The sequence below is a fragment of the Medicago sativa genome, chromosome 6 (genome assembly GCF_051527215.1).
Source record: "Medicago sativa cultivar Bolivia chromosome 6, Bolivia_mono, whole genome shotgun sequence".
NCBI lineage: Eukaryota > Viridiplantae > Streptophyta > Magnoliopsida > Fabales > Fabaceae > Medicago > Medicago sativa.
Genome location: NC_140754.1, coordinates 30,404,660 through 30,423,353, shown reverse-complemented (window position 1 = coordinate 30,423,353; position 18,694 = coordinate 30,404,660). Strand labels below are relative to the sequence as shown.

Genomic DNA, 18,694 nt, shown 5'->3' with positions numbered 1-18,694 from the left:
GTAGCAGAACATAAGATCAGAACAGGAGTAAACTCCACACACTTTGGTCATCACTTTCTGATTCATCCTTCTCATCACAAACAAACACCATCTTACATTAGGATTTTCCATTATCAAAGGCTGACTCAGACTCAGACTCAAACTTTATGTGATCAGATTGAGCTAAGGATGTTGTAACATCCGATGCAGCATCAGGTTGGGTCAGGGTTTCCTTAAGAGGGCCAACAACAACAGTTTTAGATAGGGTCACAAAAACACTTTCCTGATAAATATTATCAGCAACAACAGAAACCATACTAGATGATTTAACATTTGGTTCGACATTAGGGTTTTTGAGGGGTTCAACATGGAACTTTGACATGGAATGGGGCTTATAGACGACAGGCACTAACTCAACAAGGTTGCTAGACTTAGTCAAAAAAAGGTGGAACACTAAACGACACAGAGGAAGTCATATAGAAGAACTTATAACAGTACGACCTTATGTGACCATATCTACCACAATGATGACATACCCAAGATGATTTCTTTTTGTTTCTTGGTTGGGGGTTCAGATGTCGGACAGGATGTTGAGGTATGTGATCCAACATTACAAACCCAGTCTTCTTTTTAGGAGGAACAAACTTCTTTGTAGGAATTTTAATTTCTTTGTTCAAAGTTCCATAGTCAAAACCTATTCCTTTCATATTTTAAGATGTTTTCCCATCTTGCAGTATTTCATCTAACACATTAGACCCATTGTTCAACATCTGAACAAATTTGGTCATGTTTCCTAATTTGGAATTTAACAAGGTGTTTTCCTCTTGCAAACTAGTGATGATTGACATAAGTTTCTCTTTTTCCAGAAAAAAAAATCATTGATGGTTTTCTTCTGTTTCTCTAGTTTGGAAGATTGAAAAGTTACCTCATTTTGAAGGTCAGAATTAGCTGACAATAGTTTGTTCTTTTCAGCCTGCAGTTGAGTTGTGATTCTCTTATGCTCTTTTTCTGACTTAATCACCTCTACACTTCTGACACAAAGCTCCTTGTAGGATTCAACCAATTCCTTATAAGAAATTCCTTCATCACTTAACTCATTATCAGACTCATATCTCCCTGTTAATGTTGTCACATGATTGGAATTTTCATCATTTCTATCCCTTTTATGAGACTCACTATTTCTGCTGATGTTGAACGAGATGTTCTGAACATTTGTCCTCGACTTTTTATCAATCATCTCCAACACTTTGTTAAATTCCCTACCAAGAAGCATAGTTGCATCTAAAATAATTTCATTAGTCTCCATTTCACATTGAACATCTTCCTCGTCGGTGTTAGAAACGAAAGCTTTGTTTTTCTTCTTATATCCATTGGCTAATTCAAAAGTTTGAAGTGATCATATTAGCTCATCAACCTTCATACTAAAGATGTCTTGTGCTTCTTCAATCGCAGTCACCTTCATATCAAATCTCCTAGGTAGAGATCTGAGAATCTTTCTTACGAGCTTTTCATCAGACATCTTTTCTCCAAGTGAGTCAAAGGGTTAGCCATGTCAAGGACATTCATGTAAAAGTCATGTATGTTCTCATCCTCCATCATTTTTAGATTTTCAAACTTGGTAGTCAGAAGTTGAAGCCTTAACATTTTCACTTTAAATGTACCTTCGTGTGTAGTTTTGAGAATTTCCCAAGCATCCTTAGCCACAGTGCACTGCTTGATCAATCTGAGCATGTTCTTGTTCACTCCATTGAATAAAGCGTTTAAAGCCTACGAATTTTGAAGAGCTAATTCATCTTCTTCCTTGGACCACTCTTCTTCTGGTTTCAGAATAGCTGTCTTGTTTCCATATTTGTCAAGCACAACAGTATGTTCCCAACCCTTCAGAATTGCTTTCCATGTCTTGCTATCTATAGATTTGAGGAAAGCACTCATGCATGATTTCCAATCATCATAGTTGGAGCCATCCAACAAAGGTGGTATGTTCACAAATCCTCCTTCCTTGTCCATAATGCTAGAAAGAATCTCCTCTGGATCCCACCCTAAAACAGGCACGGTGCCTGCTCTGATGCCAATTGAAATTATGGCACACTAGCAACAGAATGTTCTATGCGATGTTCCAACACCAAACATAGATAACATATGTTGAATGAGATGTTTAGAATATCGTTATAGCTGTAAACATAAACAAAACAGCAAAATAAAAGACAAGAAAGTAAATGGCATAGTTAGTGTGTTAACCCAGTTCGGTGACAAACACACCTACTCTGGGGGCTACCAAGCCAGTAAGGAAATCCACTAGTGTAGTCCTTATTCTATAGCTCTCAGCAAACTCCTCGTTTACACTAAATACCTAGGACATACACATCTAGATTTCAACCTAGGAACTCCAAGATCTGAGATCCGATCTCATTATCCTACAGTCAACCACAGCCCCTGTGATTATCAGACTTAAACACAAACAAAAGGGTGAAGTTACCTTCAAACAAACAACTACTACCTTGCTTAAAAGCTTTGGCGTAGCACACAAGAGTTTACAACTCAACACACAGTCCTTAACATGTATCAAACTGATACAAGAAAGGCTCACGATAAAAACAGGACTAAACTTGCATCGAGGTGATACAAGAGTAGAACACACAAATGACTCAAAACCCTAAAGCTAGACTTTTTAGAATGATGGCTTGAATGATCAATTAGGTCTTGAAGTCTTCAATATATACTGAAGCAATACAGGTCAAATAACCGATTTCGGCTTCAGAAATAAGCAGATCGTCCAGCTGATCTACAAAACACCAATCAGTAGCAAATAAGGAAAGTCCTAAAATGTAGCAACATCTTTCGGAACTTCCAATCACATCCAAATATTCCCTAAAATATAATTTCTCCTTTGGGAATAAGAGTACAACTGATTCAGTACAGATATGCGCGTTGCTTGGTCAATAATGTCATACCCCATTTTTTGACCTAAGATACCACTGACACGTGTCGATAGACCCTACATTCATATGTCGCATGACCCTGATCGATCTCTGATTTTCAGTTGAAAATTCGGCAGAGAGGTATTTTAAAATACCTCATATTTCGTCTGAGTCAGGCCCTCTTCTATCTTTATTTTATTTTCATCTAATTCGATCTTTTATTTTTTTAATTAATTAATTTCAATTTTACCTTTTATCATTTTAATTAGTCTTTATTAATTTTAATTAGTATTTATTAATTAGTCTTTATTTATTTTCTTTTCTTTTTTGTAAATCACTTCTTTTTAGTCTTTATTTTTTTATTTCTTTACTTTATTATTATTATTATTATCCTTTTGTCCATGAGTCCAAAAAACAGTCCCGATACAAGAAAACTCAGCCTGTCACGCTCTCCTTTTCGTCTCAATCCAGAAAGTTACCTTCCTAATCTGACGAAAAACAGTCCAGATTCACTCCCAAGCATGTCACGCGTCTGCTCTCATCCATCCTAATCCAGTTTCACGCCTTAAACACAGGAACAGATTGCTCTCTCGGTTCCCTTCCAATCCAAATCCAATCACATAATTTTTGCTCCTTAACAACAAACCTAGCCTTGGCCTAGCACTATAAATACAATCATCAACCTGTACACAAAGGGGGAGACACAATTTCGAACCAGAGAAGCAGAGAGACGGAGCCAGAATCGCACAACACACAGAAGAAGCATCACGATCCAGAACCAGTCTCAAAACCTGATTCAAATCGACATCAACATAACAACAAACAACAACAGAACCGATCCAGACAGAGACACTACGACCAGAGGAACAACTCAAATCCGCAGCCCCATAGACCAGAACCAAAAGCAGCGAAGGTATAACATGTTCCCTTTCATTTAGATATAGGTTTAAGTTCAAAACTTTGGATCATTTGTTTTTTTTTTAAAACCAAAATAGGAGTAGAAAGAAAAACGAAACAAATTGTGGAAAGGTAGAAGAAGAAGAAGAATCCGAAACAAAAAAAATTAAAAAAATTAGGGTTCCGACGCGGTGGCGTTGCCCAACCGGCCGCCGCACCGCCGTCGGATCCCCCTTACCGTCGCCGGATTCTGGGTCGAAGGAGGGAAAATGTTCTTGCTGTTCATGTTTATAAGGAAGAAAGAATAAGAGAGAGAAGAGAGGATTTGAGAGAAATTTTGTAAGAAGAAAGAGAAACGTGATGGAGAAATGAACTGAAAACCGGTGGTATCTTTTTTATACTCACCCTAATGAACCGGTTCACTTAAACCGGTTCGCTCCAAAAGAAACCGACCCCTAGGCCCAACGTGTGCCTTCTGTTCTTTTAGCCCAATTCTTTTTTTTTCTACTCTTTGCACTCCCTGACTGCTCCTGCACCCCATATGCTGTAACTTTATTTTCTTTTTTCGTTAGCATCGCATTTTCTAATTCTCATGCATTTTCATTCATTTAATTTTATTATTCTGCTGTTATTATTACCCATCGCATATTTATTTTATTTTTACTTTAGAATTAGAATGTATAAATTAGGATTTAATGTAATTTATCCTTTTGTTTATTGCACATGGCTTAGAATGTAAAATAGGCTTTAAATGTAATTTATTTATTTTCTCGCAGACCATAGCATGTATAATAGGTTTTTGTAATAGCTTAGGTGCATGTGTGCGTGAGTGGGTGTATGTTTATTTTTATGCTTGGTAGTTTAGGTAAGAGGCCTTTGTGGTGGTCCAACGCCACCATGGGGTCCTCACGCTTTTATTTCTTTATGCTCCGTTAGTTTAATTTTATTCTAGTCATTCAAAAAACAAAAAACATGCAAACAGTTCCAAACACAAAAATATTTTTTAAATAAACCTTGATCTTAAATCAAGTGACGTCTTTTTTTATTTTCTTTCCTTAATCAAACTTCAATCAATTTAATCATATTTCAAGTCGTTTTTTCTTTAACATAAAAAATACAAACAAATTCATTATACCATCTGGCTTCTCCGTTTTAAAACCTTTTTTTCAAACTAATAAAAAACACACAACCAATCAAACGTCAGTTTTTTTTAACCCCGAACTACGAGGTTTTGATCCCTCACGGGTACGTAGGCAGAGGACCATGTCCTTCCAAATCAATAAAATGTAGATTATTAGGTCATCCCTTTTTCCATTTTAAATTCCTTTCTTTTTTTCAAAAATAAGCAAGTTATATCACACTAATTAAATAAAACCAAGAGGTTCCCGTAGAGTACTACGGACATAAAGGGTGCTAATACCTTCCCTTTATGTAACTAACCCCCGAATCCAAAATCTTTTCAAAATGGGGAGTTTGAACTTTTTTCCCCTTTTCTTTAAAAATTAAATGTTCAGTCGTGAAATAAAAAAGTGAGTCAAAAGCTAATCAAATAGCCTTGATCTCCGAAAAATGACGCGACATAAATGGCGACTTCACTGGGGATATCCCTTAAGAGGGTTGTGCCTAACTTGGTCTTATTTAATTTTTGTGCTATAACTTGCTTAAAAAATCAAAAAAATAAAAGATGGAAATACGTATATATGTTCTTCCTTCTTCTTTCTTCTTTCTTTTAACGTGAGTGGTGAGATGAGTCCTAACCCGGACTTGAGTGAAACATAAGATAGGAGTGGTAGACTCATAGTGGCATACCGAGAGTATTCTCGTGTCTTGTCACACGGGAGATAACCACACTTAGCGGAGGAGCTTGAAGTGATATATGTCGGCGGGTGTTGTCACGCTTAGACTTTATTACTCTTAAGTTTCCGTTGAACGCTAAGGACCTTTAGTAACCCTTAACCCATCTTGGCCTTTTTAGGACGTAGTGCGGTGGCTAACCGGGTGTTGTCTCGGTATTAGTCGACACGCGATACTACACTCGAATTAGACTTTCCTACGAACGATGTTGGACCGGGTGTTGTCTCGGTATCCGATAAATTTCAAAGGCGGTTGGAATTTGGGAACTTTGGTAGAACCCTTGTTACAAGTACAAATAAAACCATAGTCCTTACCAAATGGCGTTGTTACCCTTGACTCCAACATTGTATACCTTAAACCTCATCATGTTTTCCATGCATAATCATACATACATGCATCCATTCATAAATAGTTTTTTTTCTCATCCATAAAATATCGAAGGACTTATGTAGGTTTTTTGTAAACATCATAGGAAATGGAGAATGTAAGGAGGACTCATAGGTATGAATTCAAGAAACCAGACTTGGAGAGCTTAAGGAAATTAGCAAGAAGATTGGAGGATCCAGATCATTTTCGAGGGCGGTACGGTTGCTTGGTCGACATTCTCATGACAAAGGTGGATGAGGGACTCCTCAATACTTTGGTCCAGTTTTATGATCCGATCTGCCATGGCTTTACATTCCCAGATTTTCAGCTCTTTCCCACATTAGAGGATTATTCTCATTGGGTTGGTTTACCTGTACTCAACCAAGTGCCCTTTCATAGCCTTGAACTCACCCCTAAAATCCGAGCTCTCGCAGAAGCCCTACACCTTGAAATAGCAGATATAAAAAACAAGTTCGTCCCTAGAGTCGGTCTTCAGTGCCTATCCTACAACTTCCTCTACCAAAAAGCCACCACTTGTCTTAATAGATCAAAGATTGATGCCTTTGAGTCTATCCTTGCCTTGCTCATTTATGGTATTGTGCTCTTCCCAAATGTTAACGACTTTGTTGACATGAACGCCATTCAAATCTTCCTAACTCAGAACCCAGTTCCCACTCTGCTTACTGACACCTATGTTTCTATCCATGAGCGAACCAGTAAAGGGAAAGGAACCATCATTTGTTGTGCACCTTTACTCCACATGTGGATCACCTCACACTTACCCCGTCCTAAGTTTAGGCCAGAATATGTTCCATGGTCCCAAAAGTTCATGACCCTTACCCCTAATGACATAACTTGGTTCAACACAGCTTGTGACCCAGAAGTTATCATCGACAGGTGCGGAGAATCCAACAACGTACCCCTCCTAGGTATACGTGGAGGAATCAGCTACAGCCCAGTTCTTGCTAGACGTCAATTTGGATACCCTATGAAGATGAAGCCTCTGTACCGCATCCTAGACAGAGATTTCTTCCTCTACAAGGAGGATGGTGCGAACCAAAAAGCTCAATTTGTGAAAGCTTGGCATTCCATTATCAAGATGGATAGGAACCAATTAGGAAGGAAGTCGAATACCGCCCATGAAGCTTATGTCAAATGGGTCATTGATCGAGCAAGCAAACTGAAGATGCCTTACCCTCAACGAAGGCTCACAACCTCGACTATTCCGTCCATGCCCTTACCTTTACCCCCAAAAACTCAGGAGGAAAGCCAAGAGCGGGAAGTTGTGTTAATCCTTGAAAATGCCACCTTGAAAAGGAAATATGATGAAGCTATGCTCAAGATGGAAACTATGAGTGGTAAAATAGAACAGCATGAGCTCCTCGAGCAAAAGGAGCAGATAGCTAAAAAGGACGCTCAGATTCAAGCTCAAAGTGTGAGGCTCGCACAATTTATCAGCAAGAAGGAGCGCATGGATTTCTTCGCAGGGGCACACCCAGATTTCGAGGAGTAGTCTACTACAAGAGCTCAAGAGTTTCCCAGTTGTTTCACCACTTTATGTTATTTTCTAGCTTTTTGTGATGTACTTTGGAGTCTATCCCTTGGCTCAGTTTTGTTAAAAGGGAATTATCTTGTAGTACTTTAATTAGTCAATGAAATTTTCAATTATGATGTTTACAAATTTGCTTTTTATAAGTCCATCGATAAAAAAAATGTGTCTATTTTTGCATAACATCACGCATCATTTTGCATTTCACAGTCTCAAATCCAGAGTCTCACATAAATTTTCTTCTCCAGAGAAAAAGGTCAGCCCGTTTCAAATGGTGGCCCCACGTATCCGCTACAAGTCTACTCGCACTATCTACACTCGAGCAAACGTGAAGAAGAAGATAGATTTTCTCGAACAAGAAAACCAAGTGCTCCGTGGAGAAATGACAACCATGCAGACTAAGATGGACGAAATGGCTGAAGTAATGAAGACAATGGCGGAAGCACAGGTTCGAGCTCAAGAACAAGCTCAAGCACAAGCTCAAGCACTAGCTCAAGCACAAGCTCAAGCTTAAGCACTAGCTCAAGCGCAAGCTCAAGCACAGGCACAAGCACCACCGCCTCCTCCTCCAGTCAGAACTCAGGCCGAAACATCTGCCTCTGCTGCCGCCTCTGCTGCCCCTAAATGGACAATATGTGCCGATACTCCGATACACTCTGCTCCGCAACGTTCCACGCCTCGGTTCTCGCCTTTTACTGTCGGTGAAATACTCCGTCCCATTGTGTGTGAAGCCTCAAATTCACCGCCAGAAGGTCGTCCTTGGGGTGTGCCTGTTTGCCTCAGTGAAGTGTTCCGCCCTATCATGACTGAGGTACCGATGCCTACTCGTCAAAATGCAACTCATGTTCCTCCACCTCTGGTAGGAGCTCATCCAGCCGCTATGACTTATTCGGCTCCGGTGATGCATACCATTCCACAAGATGAAGAACCCATATACCATTCAGGGAACATGGAAAACTATGATAGAGTGAATGACTTACAAGAAAAGTACGATGAGATGCAACGAGAGATGAGAGCTCTCCATGGAAGGAAAATGTTTGGGAAGACTGCTTACGATCTCTGTTTAGTGCCGGACGTCCAAGTACCCCACAAGTTCAAGGTACCAGATTTCGAGAAGTATAAAGGGAACTCCTGTCCTGAGGAGCATCTAACAATGTATGTGAGAAGGATGTCTGCCTATGCCAAAGATGACAAAGTACTTATCTATTTCTTCCAAGATAGTTTGGCTAGTCCTGCCTCAAAGTGGTACATGAACTTGGACAAAACAAAGATTCAAACTCTCCGTGACCTATGCGATGCTTTTGTAGAACAATACAGTTACAATGTGGATATATGGCCCCAGACCGAAGCGATCTTCAGGCTATGACTCAGGGAAACGGGGAAGCATTTAAAGAGTATGCTCAGCGATGGAGGGATACCGCTGCCCAAGTCAGCCCGCGTATAGAAGAAAAGGACATGACCAAGCTCTTCTTAAAAACTCTCGATCAATTCTATTACAAACAGATGGTCGGAAGTACGCCCAGGAACTTTGCTGAGATGGTTAGTATGGGTGTACAGTTGGAAGAAGGAGTCCGAGAAGGACGTTTAGTAAAGGAAGAAACATCTGCGACTGGAACCAAGAAATCTGGGAACCACCTCCCGAAAAAGAAAGAACAAGAGGTCGGTATGGTGACCCATGGGAGACCTCAACAAAATTATTCAACCTATCAACACGTCGCTGCCATCATACCTGCTGCCAATACCATCCAACCACCAAATGGACAACCTCAATTCCCACAATATCCACAACAACCTCAATTCCCACAATATCCACAACAACCACAATACCCTCAACAATATCCTCCACAAAAATATCCTCCACAACAACCCCAACAACCATACCAACAACACCAACAACGTCCATATCAACAACAACCCTATCAACCACAACATTCTCAACCACAAAAAATGCAAATTAACCCGATCCCCGTCACCTATGCAGAGTTACTCCCAGGGTTACTCAAAAAGAATTTGGTCCAAACCAGAGCACCTTCTCCAGTGCCAGAAAAATTGCCAGCATGGTATAGACTTGACCAGACTTGTGATTTTCATCAGGGAGGCCAAGGTCATAATATCGAAAATTGCTATAGCTTTAAGTATGCAGTTCAGAAGCTAATCAATGACAAGAAGATAACCTTCACAGACTCAGCACCGAATGTTCAAACCAATCCATTCCCAAACCATGGTGCTACATCTGTCAACATGGTCGAAGGTTGCCAAAAGACTCACCTCATCCTCGATGTTCAGTGTATCCGGACGCCTTTGGTCCCATTACATGCCAAGTTGTGCGAAATGAACTTATTCGAACATGATCATGATGACTGTGAAGTATGCCTCCTAAGTCCCTGGGGTTGTCAGAAAGTAAAAGATGACATTCAAGGACTTTTAGACCGAGGAGAACTTGTTGTCGAAAGAAAAAGTGACGATGTATGTGTTATAACTCCTGAGGGGCCTTTGGAAATCTTCTACGGCAGTCGGAAGTCAGTTACTGCTCCTTTAGTGATCTGTTTGCCTGGTCCTTTGCCCTACGCTTCAGAGAAGGCCATCCCCTACAAATACAATGCTACTATGATTGAAGATGATCGTGAAGTTGCAATACCACCCCAAAGAAAGCTAGTGCTCCGGTAATCGAGGAGACTCGAGCTAAAGATCCCAGTGCGGTCAAAGATGTTGGTCAGTCTAGTGGGACCAATGCAAATTCTGAGATTGATGAGATTCTCAAGCTAATCAAGAAGAGTGAGTACAAAGTGGTTGATCAACTGATGCAGACTCCGTCGAAAATATCCATAATGTCTCTATTGCTGAATTCTGATGCCCATAAGGAAGCTTTGATGAAGGTCTTGGAACCAGCTTTTGTAGATTATGATGTAACTGTTGGTCAATTCGGAGGAATAGTGGGGAACATCATTGCATGCAACCATCTGAGTTTCAGTGATGAAGAGCTTCCGAAAGAAGGAAGGAACCATAATCTGGCTCTCCATATATCTGTGAACTGCAAGACCGATGCCTTGTCAAATGTGCTAGTAGATACCGGGTCGTCCTTAAACGTAATGGCCAAAACAACTTATGATCAACTTTCTTACAAGGGTACACCTTTGAGACGGAGTGATGTAATGGTGAAAGCTTTCGACGGTTCAAGGAAGAATGTTCATGGGGTGGTGGATCTGCCTATTACAATTGGTCCACATGTTTTCCAAATTACCTTTCAAGTGATGGACATCCAAGCATCGTACAGTTGTCTGTTGGGCCGACCCTGGATTCATGAAGCTGGGGCAGTAACCTCCACATTGCATCAGAAGTTAAAATTTGTGCAGAATGGAAAGCTAGTAATTGTGAATGGTGAGGAAGCTTTGCTAGTGAGCCATTTGTCTTCTTTCTCTTTCATCGGGGCTGAAAATGTTGAGGGGACATCATTCCAAGGAATTGCTGTGGAAGAAGAGAATACCAAGAAGAGTGGGGCATCTATTTCCTCTCTAAAAGATGCTCAGAATGTGATACAAGCTGGAGGGTCTGCAAGTTGGGGAAAGTTGATAGAATTGCCAGAGAACAAGCGCCGAGAAGGACTGGGTTTCTCCCCGTCAACTGATTTGCCCTGGAACGTCGTCGTGCCAACAAGAGGTACTTTCCACAGCGCTGGCTTTATCAATGCCCTGTCAGAAGCCAATGCTATCATAGAAGATAGTCCTGAGGGGATACCACAATTGGGTTGCTGTAGATGTTCCTTTTGTTGCTCACTTGTCCAAATTAAACATCAATGAACCCTTTGAACAACATAGTCCTATGATCTCTCCCAACTTTGAATCCCCTGTGTATGAGGCGGAAGAGGAAGAGAATGAAGAGATTCCCGACGAGATCTCTCGGCTGCTCGAACGAGAAAGAAAGACCATTCAGCCTTATGGGGAAGCAATAGAGGTGATCAACTTGGGTACTGAAGAAGACAAGAAAGAAATCAAGATCGGGGCATCACTTGAAGCAAGTGTCAAGAAGCGGGTGATAGAACTTCTCAAAGAATATGTCGATATATTTGCTTGGTCGTACAGGGATATGCCAGGTCTAGATACTGATATTGTGGTGCACCGTTTGCCGCTAAAGCTGGAATGCCCGCCAATCAAACAGAAGTTGAGAAGAGCCCGCCCTGATATGGCCCTCAAGATTAAAGAAGAGGTACAGAAACAGATTGATGCAGGATTCCTTGTCACATCAGAATACCCACAGTGGCTTGCCAACATTGTGCCTGTTCCGAAGAAGGATGGTAAAGTCGAAATGTGTGTTGATTACCGTGATTTGAACAAAGCTAGTCCCAAAGATAATTTTCCACTGCCTCACATTGATGTATTAGTTGACAACACTGCAAAGTCCAAAGTTTTCTCCTTCATGGATGGTTTCTCCGGTTACAATCAGATCAAGATGGCACCCGAAGATAGAGAGAAGAAATCTTTCATTACACCTTGGGGAACTTTCTGTTATAGAGTAATGTCGTTTGGGTTAATAAATGGAGGTGCTACTTACCAGAGAGGTATGACTACTCTTTTCCACGATATGATGCACAAAGAGATCGAGGTTTATGTGGATGATATGATTGTCAAGTCAGGAACTGAAGATGTTCCAACGACTGAGAAAGTATCAACTCCATCTGAATCCTAACAAGTGCACCTTTGGTGTCAGATCCGGAAAGCTTTTGGGCTTCATTGTCAGCCAGAAAGGTATTGAAGTAGATCCCGACAAGGTCAAAGCTATCAGAGAAATGTATGCTCCACAAACAGAAAAACAAGTAAGAGGGTTTCTCGGACGACTGAACTACATCTCCCGTTTTATTTTTCATACGACTGCAACATGTGGGCCGATATTCAAGCTACTCCGCAAAGAGCAAGGTATTGTGTGGACAGAAGAGTGCCAGAAAGCCTTTGACAACATCAAAGAATATTTGCTAGAACCTCCAATCCTTATCCCTCCAGTTGAAGGAAGACCTCTGATCATGTACCTGACTGTGTTAGAAGATTCTATGGGTTGTTTACTCGGGCAACAAGATGAAACTGGAAGAAAGGAGCACACTATTTATTACTTGAGCAAGAAGTTTACTGATTGTGAGTCTCGATATTCCATGCTCGAAAAGACATGTTGTGCTCTAGCTTGGGCTGCCAAACGCCTTCGTCACTATATGATTAATCATACTACTTGGTTGATTTCTAAAATGGATCCGATCAAGTACATCTTCGAGAAAGCTGCAGTAACAGGAAGAATCGCCCGGTGGCAGATGTTGTTATCTGAATATGACATCGAGTACCGTACCCAGAAAGCAATCAAAGGGAGTATCATTGCAGATCATTTGGCTCACCAACCAGTTGAGGATTATCAGCCTATTAAGTTCGACTTTCCTGATGAAGAGATTATGTATCTGAAGATGAAAGATTGTGACGAGCCGTTATTCGGAGAAGGTCCAGATCCTGAATCAAGATGGGGTCTAATCTTCGACAGAGCTGTTAATGTTTATGGAAGCGGAATAGGGGCAATCATTATTACTCCTGAGGGTGCACATATCCCCTTCACTGCTAGGCTGACGTTCGACTGTACCAACAACATGGCAGAATACGAGGCATGTATTATGGGTCTTGAAGAAGCCATCGATCTGAGAATCAAGATCCTTGACATTTATGGTGACTCTGCCCTTGTAATCAATCAAATCACAGGAGAATGGGAGACTCGTCACCCCAGCCTGATTCCTTACAAAGACTATGCAAGACGATTACTGACCTTCTTCAACAAAGTCGAGCTACACCACATTCCTCGTGATGAGAACCAGATGGCAGATGCTCTAGCTACCTTGTCTTCGATGTATCAAGTAAATCGTTGGAATGAAGTGCCATTGATCTGTATCAGATGTCTTGAGAGACCTGCTCATGTATTCGCTACTGAAGAAGTTGTTAATGAAAAGCCATGGTTCCATGATATCAAGTGTTTCCTTCAAAGTCAAGAGTGTTTTATCTTGGTTTTCGGGTGTCAAACATTGATTACGTTTGAACCTTTTAAACCGGTGATATCTTATTTTTTCTTGGGAAGGGAAAAAGTAAGCAAAACCCTTGAGAATCGAGGTCCGGGAGTTGTTTTCGCTACGGGAAGGTGTTAGGCACCCATAACGACTATAGTATCCTATAGGAACCGTCTTTAATTTCTACGCGCGCGCTTTATTTTTAAATGCTATTTTGAAAATGTTTATTTAAATCTAAGAGTTTTCTAAGTGAAGAATTGGAGGGAGAAGAATGTTTTTGGATTTTTATTTTAGTTGAATTGAAGGAATTTTATTCCTTGCCTACGTACCCGTTTAAGGGATCAAATCCACCGTAGTTCTCTCTCAAAAATGTTTTTGTTTTTGTTGGTTAATTTTAAGTTTGAAAATTGGATTTTGAAGAATAGAAAGAGGCCTCAAGGGCATGAGATTTAGAAAAGAGTGGGGTTTGATTAGTTATTTTCAAAAACAAGTCAAAGTATGATTAAAATTTGTTGAAATTTGATTAAGAAAATAAAAGGAAAATTCAATGGGGTTTTGACCCCAAGGTTTATTATGAAAAATGCTTGAGTGAAGTTGTTCACATTTGCTTGAAAAATTGGTTTTTTCTAAGTATAAGTCCTAGGCATTCATCTAAACATACATCTAAACATGCATATTCTAACTATATAGTGATGTGTGTGCATGTGTCGGTGCTTGTGTCGGTGTACATCATTAGAGTCCATTGTCCTTTACATCATACCCTAGATACATTCTATGGCCTCTTTGCCAAGAAATTAAAAGCATAGGAATATTACAAAATCCTTAGGTATCACATTCTAACTTTGGTACAAATTAAATTGCAAGAAAAATAGAAATGAATATGGGATGAAATGGAGATGCTTATGATGAACATGAAACATGAAATGAGAAGGTTAGTAGCATAAGGCAATATCAAAAGAAATAAAGCAAGAGAAACACTAAGATATAAAGGATAGAAAATAAACCAAAACAAAGGCAAAAAGAGTGCAAACATGACTAAAATTTGTTCATAGAATGCAAGAACCATATGACCTATAATTCTCATATTTCAAAGTGATGTTTTAAGATTTAGGATGAAGTTTTAATACAAGAATTAAGGCAACATGATTGATCTAGACATTTATGGAGCAAACCTAGACATTTTTGCATTTATTTATTCACAAAGACAACTTGCCAAGCAAGTAAACAAATAAAAATCACACACATGCAGCAACACAGTAGCAAAACATTCACCAAATCATTCAACACATATCATCAACACATCAAGAATTTGGAATAGAACTTGGACTATTTTCCATAAGAATTTCCACATAAAATCAAGAAATATAAGCAAAGAAATACAAGGATATTTTTTACCAACATTTTCAGTGAACAAATTGCTCATAAACTTCACAAAAATCATCAAAAATATACACAAAAACTTGTAGAAATTTTCAAGCAAATTTGAGCATATACGGAGGTGCAGGGAGTGAAAAAGGTATAGGAAATAGCAAAGATAAAAGAAAAACGAAATCTGCAAGGATGCTAAGCCCAAGCCCAAACCCATGGATGTGTCTGGATCATCCAAGAGCCTTAGAGGCGTTGGATTGATCCTGGGTTTCCAAAACCTAAATCTAACGGTCAAAATGAAAAGGAACCGAACCAGAAACAAACCGGACCGGTTCAACGCCTTTATATAAGGTATGAGACCGGTCCAGTCTCATTTCCAACACACCTCTCTCTCTCTTCTAACGTTCTCTCCTCTCTCTAGCCTCACCGGTCGTCTTCTCCGGCGGACTTGACCACCGCCGGCGACGGAACCCTAGTTTTACCCAGAAATTTGAATCAAGCACATCAAAATGTTCGTAATCTCATCCTAAGCACGAATCTAAAACTGGATTTCACAAGAAAGGCCTAGAACGGCGTAGATCGGATTTTGAAACATTCGATTTTGAAAAATGTTTTGAGTTTTCATGATTTTTTGAAAGAACGTGTTCGATTTGCTTCGATCTACACCGTTTGAGGACTTAGAACACACATGCGAGGTATAAATCGACACTGACTTGCAACTGTAAGGCAAAGTATGCGAGGAACTTGAGATCTTACCTCGTTGAAGCTTTGAACGGAAGATGAAGAAAAAGATCCTCGCGAAATGCTTCGTTTCTCGCTTCTTTGGAGATTTTTGAACTGAAACCCTAACTGTCGCACTCTGCTTTGCAGGTTTAGAGTCCTCTTCGTTCTTGAGCTTTCTGGTTCAATATTCGATCTGAAACCCTAGGGTTTTGGATTGGTGACCTAGTCCTTGACTTCAGAGATGTTTCATGATGATTTTTGGATTCGGTTTCTTTCTGTTTGATTCTTCTTCTTCTCTTCTTCGAATTTGATTTCGCGATCGCACTGGTTCTCGTACTTCGCGATTGAGCTGGTGCTTGAATTGCGAAAGAAAAAAGTGCTCGATGATGAAGATCTTCGATCTCTGAGAGCTTGATTTTTTCAAAAGAATAGATTCTGCTGTTTTTTGCTATGTATTCATGTTTATTGAAGAAGAAATGGTGGATTTGGATGATGAATTCACGTTTCTGGTGACTTAGGGTTTCGGTTAGGGATGAATGTTCTTAATTTTCTTGATGAATATTCATCAAGTTCATCAAGAACTTTGGCTTTTGATCGAAAAAGGCAGAGAGAGAAAATTGGAATTGTGTTTTTGGTGATGTGTAAGATAATGAATGGTGTTGCAATGATTGGCGCCTTTTATAGGCTGCCACTTGTGATATTCTGGCCTGTCATGATCTGCCACGTGTACTTAGACCTGTAACTAACTTTCTGGACGCCTTTGCAATTAACCAAAAGACAAGGACCAATCTGCAATTATCAAACAATAGTGGACTGGACTGTGACTGGGACAAAAGGACTAATCTGCAAAATGATGAAAAAATAAGGACAAAAAATGACAAAAAGGAAAAAATGACACAAGGACTAAAATGCAAAATTAGAAACTTTAGGACTTAGAAAAAAACTAAAAATAAAATTGGAATAAAAAAATGGTAATTTGACTAAACGTAAAGTGAAACAATTAAAACTGACAAAACGGACTAAAACGAACCAATGGCCTAAATGAGGTACTTTAAAGTACCTCTCTGCCGAAATTTCGTGTGAAATGACCAAAATGCCCCTGGGGCTGAAAACGACTAAAAATGACTCAGATGCAGTTAAAAAATGGATTTTTGACAGAGATTGAATCAAAGACTCATACAAGCAAAATTAAAAGGCTCAGAGACAATTTTTAGGATTTAAACAGGGCTTTAACACATGAAAAGACTAAAATGCCCCTAGGGGCAAAACTGACCCAAAATGACTTCAAATGCAATTTTTGAAATGGATTTTGAAATGAAACAAATACTTATTCTAACCAAATGGAAAGAATCAAACAAATTTTTAAAAGACTGAAAGTAATTTTGACATAGGAAATGACTAAAATACCCTTGCATGTGAATTTTGCAAATGACATTGAAATAAAATGCAGAGAAAGGTGCAATTGATCAGAGACATATCAAATGACTTGAAATACAAGAAAAGAAGAATTGAATTAGTATTTTTAGGTCCAAAATTAGGGTATAACAGCTGCCCCTATTTAAGTTTCTTTGTCCGGAGAGTCAAGAGACGAAGTCTTCGATTTGACGGGACGAAGATACTTAAATATTAACATTTGCACTGCTTTTGGACATAAAAATACATTTTCAGATTTTCAAAAAAACATGAATGCCATGCAATATTTTGATTATGAATGCAAGACAAACAACTGGAGTCTATGGGACCTGTCATGTCACTGGGGATTCGAGTGAACATTGACAGGGTAGACAAACCAGGGAGTAGAAAATAAGGTACAAGCTGTTCTCTGGGTCGAACTAGCCACTTGACCAAGGAATACAAAACAAAAGATAGGTGCAAGCTGTTCTTTGGGATCAGACTTGGCACTTGACCGGAAACATAGACATATAGGCAGATACGAGCTGTTCTTTGGATCGAACTTGACACTTGGTTGAAGATACAAACAGACAGGCAGACACATACTGTTCTTTGGATTGAACTGGCCGTTTGGCTGGAGACATAGACAAAAGGGTTGATACAAGCTGTTTCTTTGGATCGAACTTGCTTGTTGGATTATCACCACGTCATGTGGGAAGGTGCAAACTGTTCTTTTTTCAAATTGAACTTGTCGTTTGACCGATAACAAAGCACAAGCTGGGTACAAACTGTTCTTCAGATTGAACTTGCCGTCTGACTGATAACAAAGCATGAGCTGGGTACAAACTGTTCTTTTTAGATCGAACTTGCCGTTTAACCGGCAGCATAGGCATATAAGCAGGTATAAGTGGTTCTTTTTGGATCGAACCTGGCGCTTGACCAGTAACAAGATACAAGTTGAAAGTCTGGTTTAACAAGATACCAATTGAGGGTAAATTGTCATTGACTTGATTGAAAATAGACATGACCATTTTTGTTGGCCCAAAAGCAAATTGAGAGTAAATTGACATTGATTTCGGTTGAAAATTGGCATTGAAAGTTGAGATTGAACAGCGACATAGACATTGGATTGGAGAATTGCAATTGACATTGAGATTGGATTGGAATTGATTTGAAAATTGACATTGACATTGACATTGGAATCGGATTGAAATTGGAGATTGACATTGAAATTGACATTGACATTGACATTGACATTGACATTGACATTGAAATTGACATTGACATTGACATTGGATATTGACATTGACATTGACATTGACATTGACATTGGATATTGAGAGTTGAGATTGCATCGAATTTGACAGTTGAAATTGAAATTGACAGTTGGAATTGAAATTGAAATTGAGTTTGACATTTGGAATTGAAATTGAAATTGGCATTGAATTTGACAGTTGACAGCTGGATATGCAACATGTATGCATGGTATAGCAAGATTATTGGATGTATGAGCACATAAAATGCATGATTATGCATGTATGAATACTTGAAATGCATGATTGATTGGCAGTTTGACAGAGAAGCTTCGCAGAGATAGACAAAACATTGGAAGATTGGGCACGT

At 39.5% G+C, this 18,694-nt stretch overlaps 1 protein-coding gene and 1 pseudogene across 1 annotated transcript; both read left to right on the top strand.

Moving 5' to 3' along the window:
• Positions 1-6,123: 6,123 nt before the first annotated feature.
• LOC146914450 (uncharacterized) lies at positions 6,124-7,527 on the top strand. Its single transcript, XM_085721069.1, has one exon. It carries the CDS (start codon positions 6,124-6,126, stop codon positions 7,525-7,527), a length of 1,404 nt encoding a protein of 467 aa, XP_085577195.1.
• Positions 7,528-8,716: 1,189 nt separating this feature from the next.
• On the top strand, positions 8,717-12,246 carry LOC146914449 (uncharacterized; annotated as a pseudogene).
• Positions 12,247-18,694: the final 6,448 nt, after the last annotated feature.

What these genes read in the sequence shown, in the direction of transcription:
- LOC146914450 (XM_085721069.1), top strand. Translation starts at nt 6,124, where the DNA reads ATGGAGAATGTAAGGAGGACTCATAGGTATGAATTCAAGAAACCAGAC.